This window comes from Barbatula barbatula, assembly GCF_947034865.1.
Source record: "Barbatula barbatula genome assembly, chromosome: 21".
NCBI lineage: Eukaryota > Metazoa > Chordata > Actinopteri > Cypriniformes > Nemacheilidae > Barbatula > Barbatula barbatula.
Window position 1 is genome coordinate 1,381,236 of NC_136784.1, and position 13,594 is coordinate 1,394,829.

General features: G+C 37.2%; 1 protein-coding gene across 1 annotated transcript; it reads right to left on the reverse strand.

The window, feature by feature from the left end:
- Positions 1 to 3,718: 3,718 nt before the first annotated feature.
- stm (starmaker) lies at positions 3,719 to 12,712 on the reverse strand. Its single transcript, XM_079485576.1, has 19 exons — positions 12,667 to 12,712; positions 12,458 to 12,496; positions 12,304 to 12,330; positions 11,692 to 11,730; positions 11,543 to 11,587; positions 11,154 to 11,255; positions 11,033 to 11,071; positions 10,901 to 10,954; positions 9,822 to 9,887; positions 9,624 to 9,686; positions 6,605 to 7,594; positions 6,466 to 6,513; positions 6,293 to 6,349; positions 6,155 to 6,193; positions 6,001 to 6,048; positions 5,841 to 5,885; positions 5,689 to 5,733; positions 5,506 to 5,577; positions 3,719 to 4,505 (listed from the first exon to the last, which is right to left on the reverse strand). The coding sequence occupies exons 5-18, from the start codon at positions 11,574 to 11,576 to the stop codon at positions 5,537 to 5,539; spliced, it is 1,671 nt and encodes a 556-aa protein (XP_079341702.1). The 5' UTR covers positions 11,577 to 11,587; positions 11,692 to 11,730; positions 12,304 to 12,330; positions 12,458 to 12,496; positions 12,667 to 12,712; the 3' UTR covers positions 3,719 to 4,505; positions 5,506 to 5,536.
- Between the last annotated feature and the right edge of the window lie 882 nt (positions 12,713 to 13,594).

Below are 13,594 nucleotides of genomic sequence, written 5' to 3' on the forward strand. Positions count from 1 at the left end.
GAAGGAGAAGGCATATAGAAAAGCTGTATTAATACCCATCAGCTGGTCCCGTCGGCGGTTGTGCCAAGATTTCTCTTCTGCAGTTTCATGTCCTGTAGATCCCTCATTCCTGCAGGCCTGGCTGGCCTCAAACAAAAGATCTCTGTTAGGGGCTGAAACCACAGCGTTCCTGGAGCCAAAGCTGGAGATGAGAAGCTTCTGCATCCATCCAGTCGAGGTCAGGCGGTACATGAGCTCTGTCCACCACTGGCGGCGCTGTTTAAACACATGAACATTTTAAGATGAACTTGCCACTGTAAAATCCAAGTATTTTTTTCGCGTATGAAATCTACTGCAAGCAACAATTTATTCTGTTATATTGAATGCTTGTTTACATTATTGTGGAGTCTTACTTTCTGCTGACTGAAGAAAAAACATTTGTTATTTAATGGTCTATAAAGAATTTAAAATCCTTGAAAAATATGCTAACACCAACCTCTGTGGATCTCACAAAACCTGCTTTGAATGCAAAATGTTAAATATATATAAAACATCTCATTTTTAAAACACTTGTTCAAATGCTTATTAACTATCAAAACAAATTTTAAAATGAATTCCGACTAAAAGGGACAAATCTCCGTTTTGTATTTTAAGGAACACATTTTCGAGTATAGTGTCTGGGCCTCTGAAGGTGATCAAAATAATGAAAATGATTCATGCTTGTAAAAATAATAAATACTGATTATAATAAATTATTTTTTTGTAAAACATGTATACAAATGTTTTATAATTAATGATGAAACATTTACGATGATAGTTTATAATATTAAAGCATTCAAATCAAAGTACCCGAATGCCACCGGCCCACCACAGATGTCTGGGCTAAGCCCCACAAATCCTTCATTACTATGAAAATGATTCATGCTTGTAAAAATAATAATAATTGATTATAATAAATAGTATTTTTAGTAATAAAACGTATATAAATGTTTTATAATTAATAATGAAACATTTACGATGATACATGTCTGGGCTGAGCCCCACATATCCTTCATTACTATGAAAATTATTCATGCTTGTAAAAATAATAATAATTGATTATAATAAATAGTATTTTTAGTAATAAAACGTTTATAAATGTTTTATAATTAATAATGAAACATTTACGATGATACATGTCTGGGCTAAGCCCCACATATCCTTCATTACTATGAAAATGATTCATGCTTGTAAAAATAATAATAATTGATTATAATAAATAGTATTTTTAGTAATAAAACGTATATAAATGTTTCATAATGAATAATTTACATTGATTGATGTCTGGGCTAAGCCCCACATATCCTTCATTACTATATTTTTGGATTTTTAAAAACGTTTGTTTCTTTTTGGGAAAACAAAGTTCCTCAGAGACCGAACCAGTGCATGTGGGCCTAGGTGAATTCTAATCTCAATCACAAACACCACACACATATACACATAGAGCCCCACATGTTTTCCCATACAGATTCCTTTTCTCTCCTCATGTTTCTCATCTAAAGTTCTGTTAGGACTTATTGTTTCAGTGGCCACGAGCCACCTCTGATCGTCCTGAAGGAGCCATTCTTGTTTGGAAACCCGATCGGTCTGAAATGACTACAGCGCTGGAGGTTCTGGTCTGTAATGAATCACCGTGGGCCCAATCTAATACGTAGCGTAGCGGGACGGAGAAACTCTGTGGACAGGTGCACGTGAAACTTGTAGTTTCCTGTCTGGACATCTCACAGGAAATGTTGCCACCGGTATTAAAGAACAACCTAATGGGCGTTGTACACACAGTCCCAACGGGAAAAAAATGCAGTCAATGATTTAAAGGTGTATAAAGCCTTTTATCATTTTCTGACCCTCGTGACGTTGTTTCTTCTGCAGAACACACAAAAAAGATCTTTTGAAGAATGTTGTTAACCATTGAACCGTTGAGACATTTTTAATTCTGTGTTTCACGGAAAACCGCAGGGACACTATTCGGTTTGATAAAGATTTCTTTCAAAGCTTTTTCAATGACTGACAAAGCAATAAAAGAGTGAAAGAACCAACAGTGTGGACCCAGCTTATCACACACGTGTCAACGGTGTTGAAATCTTGCTCATAAAATGCTTTTTTGTGAAGATATCCAAAAATTGTGTGAATAAGAGGTCATAGTCTGGGTCGCAATGTGATAATATTGTGTGTCTGTATGTGATGCATTACAATCTTCCCTTTCCTCTGCACTGGATTATATTCTTTGTGCATTTTTGCTCAAATAAGATGAATCTGTGTTCCATTCTAGTCAGTCTTTCTGTCCCAAAAGTATTTAAAACACTATCCTAACAGCTACTTTAGATTTATGAGAAACATTAATCTAGCTCACATCTTCTTTTACATGCGAAAGGCATCGACTGAGCGTGACTCTCTTCAGCCGGGCCTGTTTTCCAGCTAAAGGTAGCTCGATTCTCACAGATATCAGCCGCCACATCAGAGTAGATCTTAAACCCTTTTACGCCTAAATGAAAGTATAATATTTCTAAAGGCTTCTTGTGGCCTTCTGCCCCTTCAAGGCTGTTGGGAAAGTGGGCCGCGAGGGTGCCTAATGCACTGCAAGGGTCAAGCTTCACTGGACGTCTCTGTTTTGAAACGTAGCCTTTGGTTTCCGCGACCTCTCGTAGGATCGCAAAGGCACGGGGGTGACGGGCCATTCGCACACGGAGGCCCGCGCGTCACGCTCGGACCGGCAGGGCATGGGTGCTTTGTTCTGAGCTGTTTGGTGGCTTTTGTTTAGAGTACACCTTCCTCTCTCTCCTCATCCTCACGGTCTTTTACCCTAGGGCCAGGTTTAGACCACCAGGTTTAGCCGAGATGTAACGCGAGATTAAGTCGTGCTCCAAAGAGCCTGCGGAGGCACACGTGGAAACGTAACTCTTTCTCCGGGTAAGGGTCAAGCAATCTGGGCGGCTGGTTAAATCTTTAAAATATAAGGCAGCAGAGATTAGATAAGACTTTCTTTATTCGACTAAAACCACTGAAATGCGATCCGTTTATAAAGGCATTCGCACGATCTGATGATATTTTACTCGTAAGTGGAGCCATACACTTGTTTTGTTTGATGTTTAAAGTCAAAATTACGAAAATGATTTAACATTATTCAACAAAAAAGTTAACACTGCAACTTCTTTCCTAAAGTTTGGTTGAAGGTTCTGGTTTTTAAAGCCCAGAGGATGTTGTATACATCGAAATGTATGCACAAAATCTATTTTATAAAAACATTTTTTAACCTTATGAAAGATTGATATATTGTAACTTTAGAGAATAAGAAAGGTGGACACAATTAGTGTTTTACTAATCGGCTCAAACAATATAATGGTTTCGAGATGTCCATTGTTATTTATGACTGAAAGTAAAGTTTGATAAACACAATAAATACAGAGATAATTGTGGTATATTGTTATTGTGCAGTATGGATTGGGTTGTTTCTGTGTGTGACATTAGATGCAAAATATTTTGGTTTCATGTTGAAGACAGGTTTATTTTTTCAGTGTACGTCACTGTGATCTCTTTTAAAGCTCATAAGGAGACACATTTAAGATGAACGATTTGTTTTATTTGAGAAGCATTTCTATTTAAGCTCAATTTATTAGAAACTATTGAGATACGGAAACAATCTGTGATTTTCATTTTTTACAGACGTGTGTGCGGTTTAAAAAGAATGAGCAACACCATCGTGGTCCATTGATTTCCTGACAACCCTTTATTAGTTTGCTCCCTGTGTACATATTAAAACGACTTTAAATCTATACAACATCTTTTGTAACATGTTTCCAAGACAATCTGTGCTCTTACATTGCTAGTTTATTAGTATGCTTCCAAAGAGACTTTATAGGTTCTATCATAAATTGTCTGTACAGTCATCAAATCATTTTTGGGCGGGTCGAAAACATCATCTGGTGACATTTCAGATTGATGTCCATTGATCGTGTTCATTGTAGCAGCAGCAGCGTCTCAGGGTTAAGGATGGGGACACAGTTCGGACAAAGAAATGAAAAACAGAAGAAAACTCAGAAACAATAACAACTCTTGTGACCCAAATCTTCGGTCTTAAGGGATTCTACATTCCTTCAGTTAGTTCTACTGCCTAGATTTAATCTGTCACTCGTAATGTGTCGTTATATAATTAGACCCTAAATACGCAGACAAATACACGAGATGTCAAATGTTATACCTTTCATTTTTCATCATGTATATCCATCTAAAACTTGTCAAATGACAAAAATGTTCTAGCGTTAGGACGACGTTAAAAAATGGAATGTACACCAAACAGCCGAATAATTTAATCTGCTTCCCAAAACCTTAAGAAACTTTCACCACAGACTGAGAGAGAGAGAGAGAGAGAGAGAGAGAGATAGAGAGAGAGAGAGAGAGAGAGAGAGGGGTGTCAATAGAGTGATTTAACGGGATGAGAAACTGGTTGTCTTCACTGTGTCTATGGACTTTACGTCTCTCCAGGAAAATTTCTAAAAAAGGGAAACAAAGAAAACATTTTTTAAATCATTTTATTTCATATGTCGTATTTATTAATTTTGTAGTTCAGATGTGCTTTCCTGATTATGAAAGGTTTTGTAAAAGGACTCAAAGGGAAGATGGAGTGACAAAACCACCAGATGACCGTATAAACACAAAGAGCCTGACACCTTTGATTAAAACTTTACCTTGTGAATGCACAACTCAAAGCCCATTTTGTGAGACTGAATTTATACAAATAAACTTGTGCACACTATATGGACATTCTTGACTCTTTAAGGATGAAACGTTTGATACATTTTATCAAATAAATACATTTTCTTCTTTTATCACTTGTACAACTGTTCAATTTCTTGTCTTACTTTAACTTGTCATGTCTTGTAACTTGTCCAGTTATCAGTTATCTAAATCTATTTTATGTTATTATATATTTTTCGAGCCTTTCAATACCAGTTTCAGTACGATTCTCTGTGCACTGTTGCTATTGTAACACTATACAGTTATACAGCTAGTACTGTTATACTGCATAGAAGCCTTAAATACTGAAAAGTCTTTATATTGAATATTTCAACCAATGTTTATGCGGTTTGTGATTGTAAGAGTATTGTGTTGAAAACAATGTCAATTCTGCTTGTGTACAGCATTCCCAATGAGTCACTTAAGCCAGGGATTCTCAAACTGGGGGCAGAAGCCCCCTGGGGGGACGGATAAATCCAGAGGGCCACGGATTTTGTGGGATTTTATGAAAATTCAAAATGAATCTTTTATGCAATCAAACATCAGAAAAATAAGACCACCAACCAAGATCATTTATTGTCTGGGATTGTATAAATGAATTTTTTTTGGCTTACTTAAAATTATAAATTTGAGATTATAAGTATTTATTAGGGGGGCGGAAAACCGAAACAGTTTGAGAACCACTGACTTCTGCCGCCTATGAAGTTAACCGTCTGCTACACCGTAGACTAGACAGCAAAACAGCTCAGATGATACCTGTTCATTTGCTGTTGCGGTGTCCTGGTCGCTAGGAGCTTGGCACGGGGGTTTTGCTGCCATCATCTGACCCTAAAAAAAGATCAGACATTTGCGTTCATACACACAATCAATATCTCTCGTATCCCACCATCCCCTGAAGTTTAGGATTGTGTGCAGAGTTTCTCTCTTTAGTGTCAGTACCTTGTGTTGTGTCATCAAGATGATCATCTGTCTTAAATGGAGCATCTGTGTACAGAAAAAGACAAGTGTGTTTATATGACTGTCGATTTGTCCCGTCTTTCTAATCGTGCATTTCCAGAGTGTGAGATGTGTCAAATGTTGGAGGGGTTTACCCTTCTTATTGTCATGATGGTCATCATCGTGGACGTCAGTGTCATCTATGGAGAATAGAACAAGCAATGGAAAAGAAGAAAGGCGTTTTCGAAAAAGGCGGTGAATTTATATCATTTGAACTAAAACTGGATATTCTCAATTAAAGTGCCTGAGACGTACCACCTGTAGAATCATGGCTGTCTGCACCAACATTTTCACCAGTATTTTCTACAATTGACAAGAATAAACCTTTCGAATGTCTCCTTTATACACCGCAAAAAATGACATCGCATCATTCTGACATCAAGTCTGAGTTATTATTAAACAGAATTACCATGAGATGACTCAGGAGATGCTGCAGAGTCACTGTGGTCTAAAACACAGCACAAAGATGAGTTCAGTCAAACTGTCTACTCGTTTTTTAGCATTAAAACAAGTGATATTGGGGTCTGGACTGGTTGAACTCCCTTACCATCTGAATCGACATCAGAGTCGTCCTTTGCCTCACTTGACGCTCCCTGTGGGGAACCTGTGGAGTTAAAAACTCGATCAGTACAAAACATTTGACTTGTACAGTAAAGTACAAAATGGTCTCCACTTCGCTTTAAACCTTAATCGTGACTTTATATGTGAAACTGAACGTACCTTGTTTCTCATTTTCCATGCTGTTGGACTCATTGTCATCATTAGTATCTGCGGCATGAAAATGTTAAAGGATCAATCGGTTTTTGGTTCGGTGAATACAGTGAATACCAAATGTGAGTGAAATCTTCAGCGAGTTTACCTTCTCCTCCTGTTTCTGAGCTATCCGTGTCAGTCTTGCTGTCACTGCTGTGACTTTCCGTGTCTGTGGATTCTGTGCTGTTCTTCTCCTGGTCTTTGTCTTTGCTGTCCGAGTCCAAACTGGAGCTGTCGCCGTCAGCTTTGTCTTCCGTCTCCTTCAACGGACTCTCATCAGACTGACTGCTCTCATCTCCCGTGTCCTGCTCCTCTGGTTTGGACTCATCTTCCTTATCCTTAACCTCATCGCTGTGGTCACCCGTCTCCTTGGTTTCATCCTTGTCTTTGGTATCCTCGCTGTCTCCATCTTTGTATGTGCTGACCTTGACGTCTGCCGTGTCAGGAGAATCTGCAGTATCTTGGTCGCTGTCTGTGTCCTTCTCAGTGGTGTCTACATCGGTCTCAGAGTCCTTTTCTGTCTTCTCCGTGCTGTCTGTGTCTTTTTCAGTGGTATCTACATCGGTCTTGGTGTCTGTGTCTTTCTTCTCCGTGCTGTCTGTGTCTTTTTCAGTGGTATCTACATCGGTCTTGGTGTCTGTGTCTTTCTTCTCTGTGCTGTCTGCGTCTTTTGCATCCGAATCTTTGTCAGAGGAATCATCTGAATCTTTGTCAGAGGAATCATCTGAATCTTTGTCAGAGGAATCTTTTGAATCTTTGTCAGAGGAATCATCTGAATCTTTGTCAGAGGAATCATCTGAATCTTTGTCAGGGGAATCGTTTGAATCCTTGTCAGAGGAATCATCTGTATCTTTGTCAGAGGAATCACTTGAATCTTTGTCAGAGGAATCATTTGAGTCTTTGTCAGAGGAATCATCTGAATCTTTGTCAGAGGAATCATTTGAATCTTTGTCAGATGAATCATCTGAATCTTTGACCTCATCAGCATCTGAATCGCTGTCTGTTTTGCTCTTTTCTGGTATTTCAGAGGTTACTTGTTCCTCTTTATCTTCACTCTTTTCATCTGAGTCTTTATCTGTCTTGTCTTTGTCAGTACCTGCTTGTTAAAAACAAAAGATATGCCATTAAATCATCTATAGTATCACCACATTTTTAGATGTTTTTTGAAGATTTTCAGGAAGATCAACCTAAAGGTGAAAGTTTGTCTACCCTTGGTCTACTGTGAACATTATTATGAACATTATTCTTAACCGCCATGTTTTCTCTTAAATTCTAATTTCAGAAACAAGTTAGGAATGTTATATATTCCCAAAAAGGCCTCACGGTTGTCTTAAATCTCGAAAGGTAAAGGGTTTAATACGTGTACTTGGTTGTTTGACATGTAACGTGTATTGTATTAAGCCAGCATCATCATTTGACTGTTACTTGCCATTAAGTAATATTTATTTTGATATAATTTATCAAGTCTAGGTCACTTACTTTAGCTTTCATTATTGTAGTGCTTTTTACATTATTCTGGGACAAAGTGACTGGAAACGGAGAGGGTCACAAGTCTTATGCCTTAGTAACATAAAACAAGTATTATAATAATAACACTTGCTAACATATTAGCTAACATGCAATCGTAAATGCCGTTCAACACATCACATGCTAATATATACAGTATATAGGCTACATAAGAATGCCATGTGCTTGTTACACACATTACGTTTATTGTGTAGATAAACTTATACAATTAACACACGAGCAAGCCAGTTAAATCATATTATTTTATTCTTACGACAAAAATTAAGATGTTCTTAAGAAAATAAATGCCGAAAAGAGTATAGTACCAGAGTTCTTTTTTGTAGTCATACAATTTTGTGACAAACAGCACTTTTGTTTACTTTGTAAACATTGTGTTTTTTTCTGGTATGATGCTAAAATAAAAACTGAAAATGTTCTCTATATTCATTAATAAAGTTGTTTTATTACTTTGTTAATGTAAATTGACTGTAACCTGTCACGTTTTTGGCGAAGGTGAGCGAGCGTACTACGGGAAACTCAACGTCACGCTTTGATGTGCATGGAAGAAGGAAATTGACTCCAACGCTACAACGGTACAGTGCTTTTCCTGTGCACTTGTGAACGGCATGGATGGGTTTTTCGCAGCAGTGTAAATTAATGTATGACTTTAGCTTTCATACTGAGTTTGCACTGAGACATGCCCAAACAACGCCCTGTGACAAACGCACACCCTCACCCAAAATCGATGCATTCAAAAAAGCGCAGGACAGTGAACAACACGTAATGCCGTGGTCACACTTGACTATTCCCTCCATTGACATCCATGCGAATGTCGCAGACCGGAAACGCAAGCCGTCAAACAAATTTTCGCATTTCGCCGCGTAGCAAAGTTCAAATTTGGTGAACTCTGACCTACGAATTTGCGTCAAGTAAGTGCGTGAGAACAATAGGAGATCAAAACATTACGGCGTGACCTCTCCAGAAATGTGAAAAATGGAGGAATCGCGCCCGCCCATTATTGTACCACCGTCTGAACGACCTCGCATGCTCAAAGTCTGACCGCGGCTTTAGGTATACGACCACAGATGCCTAGTCGAATAAAGCCAAAATGCGGCCCCATGCGACGGCTCTCCTCATGCTTTTCTGTTTACAAAGTCGTCACAGAGAAAAGTATAATATTTTCAACAAATAATTCAACGATATAAGTTAAAACATTTCTTACATCACTTTCCACCGTGTTCTTACTGACTTCCAATAAGAATTGACTGACGTGCCCCCACGGGGAACTGTAGTAAACTTAAGTATTGACTAGAGTAAATAACTGTAGTATTCGGTTTTATACGGTGGTATATTACAGTAATTATTTGCACTTTTTACTGTATTGTGTAGCATTCGAGGGTATAAACGAAACCAAATTGTTAAACTAGTAAATATTAGTAAATTCTGGACTACTAACACTGTGTTTAAGAATTTCACTACCGTTTACAGCAGTAAATACTGAAGTATACTACATTATTTGTTCATGTGGCAATGTTGTGTATAGAATCACTGCACATGTGTTATTAAGGGGATCTTAAAAATGAGTCTGATTATCTGACATATTATTGTTTTAAGCTCACCATCCGATTCCTTGGGTTCAATTTTCTCTGAAGAATCCTTGTCAGGTGAATCTTCTGTTTTCTCTTCAAATAGAGAACAGTTGGTCACATATCTTTTTTAGACCAAATAACAATTGCATTCATTATATTATGCTGTTTATTTTTTTATATTTGTGTTGTTCAAAGTGATATATATTCGCAGCAGATGATGTGAAATACCTGGAGAACTGTTGCTAGTATCATCAGGTGTTTCCTTGTCTTTCTTTTCGACACTTGAGTCCTTGTCTGGAAGCACACAGTATGCAGAGATTTACATGACATTACATGTATGCGTTTGGCAGACACTTAAATACAAAGTTTCTTTACCAGAAACATCTAACAGTTGAGCTACAAAAACTGATTTTGCAGTAAGAATTTTTGCTGAATGTTTTCCGGGTTTCAAAATCCTTCCAGCATTAGAGGGAAGTCATAGTTTGTTGTTCAATGTTGGTAGAGGCTTAACACAAACCCTACAATCTGATCTGTTAAGGAATGTTGTTAAGGACCCAGCAAGGACGTTGATCCAGGATTTTGTCGTTTTCAGATTATGAAAGGTAAGCGTGAGAAAAGGTACCTGTGTCATTATCCAACACTTCATCTGTGTCTGTAAAGCAGACAGTAGATTTATTACAGCTGTTTTTAAATTACTGTTGTTTTTAATCCAGTAGCTCATTACTATGTGTGAAACTCCACCAATGGAGAATTTTAAATAATGTGTAAATAGGGTCTGGAGCCAACAGCAGGTCAAAGCAGCATAATAGGGCAATGGTTAAAGTCCCAGTGAAATAAAAAATTACAATTCATTTTTTTCATGAAATATTGCAGGGTTTATTGTAAATAGTATATCAATGTTGGTCATCCTCTTTCTTAAATTCGTGAGCTCTCCTAATCTGTATTTAAAATCTGAAATTTGCACTTCCGTCCAGTAGTGACTATTCATCTTAAACGACGCATCTCAGACGGCTTGGGCGGAGCATCCATTAACTCCTCCCCTTCAACTGTCAGTCGGCTGCAATCTCCAATTGAAAATGCAACGGCTGTTTTTTTACATCCAATCTCAGAGAAAGACGAGAGCCACGCCCACTTTTTTCTCATTCGATTTATGGTTCTTAAATTGGGTCCTTTTCAAAACTTAAAAGTTTCTAAGTTATACATGCATGAAATGGTGACATTTATCTTGATGATGGCTCTTTACATTTTTGTGAACATTCATGCAATTCCTGGCAGACAGGAAAATTTTTCAAGGGTTGTTAGTTTACCTGTGGATTGCTTTTCCGTGGAGTCTGCAATCTCTGTATCCACATGTTCAGCATCTTAAATCACATTCATGAAAACATCATCATCATGTGTCCGTTTCACTTTCCTTATTTGTTTTCATGTACAACTCTTACCTGTCTTTTCTTCGGCTGAGGGTTTTGCTGTGTTTTCTTCTGTAATGCATTGCATGTCATTTAGTCAAATTATTTTACATGTATTGAATCTTAATGATATTACAATGTAGATTTCCCTCACCTGAATCATCTGTCTTTAGCTCCGATGCGTTTGTATTAGTGTCAGTGGCTGTTTCTCCATCTGTCTCCTTTTCTGTATCTGTTGTGTCTGATTTAGAAATTTCTAAAGAAATTTAAATCAAGAGATGAGGAAACAAATAGTTTTGGCCGTTTACAGATATTAGACATCTAAAAGGTTAACCATACTTTGTGAGATTTCAGTGATATTTCAATATATCTGAATGGGAAGCCTTTTTGAATACTGATATTGATATTACATAATTTTTGAAAACATACTGTAATGATGTCATCATTAGTGATCATGTGATGACTGTTTGATTGCTTGATTTATATAGCATAACATTTTACTGTAAAGTGCCCGTGTAGTTTTTTTGTACATGTTGATCGTACCTGTGGAATCTGGGCTGCCAGTGGATTCATCCATGCTCGTGTCATCTGAAATGAATCAAACTGATTATACTTTGGGCAGTTTTTTCTTTAATCTCCACAATATATTTAAACAAAGAGTGAAGGAGTTTTAAGAGCTTTGTGATTCTTACTGTTTGTGTCTGACGATGTATCGGAAGCACTATCGGCTTCTTCAGAAAGAGACAAATGGAAATGGAAAGTTAAAAGACAATTTGACATGTGACTTGATTTGTATATTCATATCTGAATTCATGTTCACTTTTTGTTGAAAGAAAGAGCAAATATTGTGTTATGATATGGTTCTGTTGAGTAATTGATTTAGTTGCAGTATTAAGTCTAGTCAAGTCATCTTTATTTATAAAGCGCTTTTTACAATTTTCATTGTCACAAAGCAGCTTTACAAGAAAACATTGACTTTAAGCAAAACATGAAAGGTTATGCAAGTCAAAACACAGGTGAAATATCAGACAGACTATAAATTCCTATATGCAGGGTTGAGTAAATAAGACTATAACATTCTAGAGGTCAGATATTTGTGTACAGTCAAGTTTATATTCTGTTTACCATGAAGACGAATGGCGTGTTCTGTATAGTAAATGTTTATTTCTGTGTTCTCAAAACTTGTTTGTTAGCGAAGATTGATAACTCTGACTCTGTTTTTGTACTGTTAAGAGTCAATGGTTTGTTTGTACTTTTGTGGTGTGGTCGTAAATTCTCTATTTCTACTAATACTAGAAACTGACCTGTTTTTTCTGTAGCGTCGCTGGGACCTGAAATGAAAGAGGTGAAGCGGTGAATGTGGAGGACGGAGTGATGACGTGGTGGAGCACAGTTTGTTGAAATGACATGAAGAGCTTTCTGTCTTCTTTTCTGATTGATATGAAGAACTCTTTTTACCTTGTTTATTCTCCGCTGAATCAGTCCCATCTGTAGGTCCTGCTGAAAGAAGATTTCTTTAATATAATTCATTTGAACACCTCGGTAGCATCTGTCTGTTTACATTCAATGTGCTTTCTTTAAAGGTGTTATATATATATTCATATATAGGCCTGAGAAAATATATATTTAGCTTTTGTTGTACTGAGACGTTGAACCGTCAATCTGACCTGAGTCTCCATTCACAGGACTTGAAGTGGGAGGATCTCCATTTGTCTTTCCTGAAAGGACAGAAAGGTGACTTGAGAATCATCAGTGAACAGTGCCTGCCCACGTTTACAACCCTCTTTATTCTACACTTATTTTCACCATCTTTTGTATTAAAAATAAAATGATTTTAAGTCATTGTTAAAGATAATGGACCTACCGCTCAGTGCTGCAGCCTCTGAGACTATAAAAGGGAAATAAGATTAAAATACAATTAGAAATAGAAAATGCACAGAATCATGTAAAGTCAAAATCAGATCTGCACTCAAATGAATTTAAAACTTTTACAAATTTTAGTTTTTTTAGATAAAAGAAGGCACAAATTGCTGATTTACACACTAAAGAGTTATAAAGAGCATGTGGATAGCATAACTAAATGAATGGGATTGTAGTACAGATATTGAGAAGCATTGAAATCTTGCGTCTCACACTATGAGACTAGAAGATCTTTTCCTCAAGAGAAACATTGACAACAAGACCTACATTTGTCTCATTGCTGACAAGGAGAAACTATTGATGAATTAACAAGATTCAATTTGTAAGAACACGTACAGTAAAGCACTGTGGTTCGTTGTTCTTTTATAGCTTGGGCATAGTTGCGTGATCTTCTACGTAGAAACGATTCTTATACAGTTAACAAAGCACCAAACGTTCTTACCATCATCGTCTGTTCCATCTGCATGAAAACAGGCCAGAGAAAGGACAGAGGTTAGTGGTCTTAATGCATTGAGCTATAAGAGTGAGTCTCCTATAGAGGCCCAGTGTGTTTGTCGCAGGTGAACAGAACTCTATTGTGTCGTCTGAGAGCTCTGATTACCTTCTCATTATTAGAGACGCAGAAAATGCTTCATGTTACCAAAAGACAAGATCTGTTATTTATCACGGAGATTA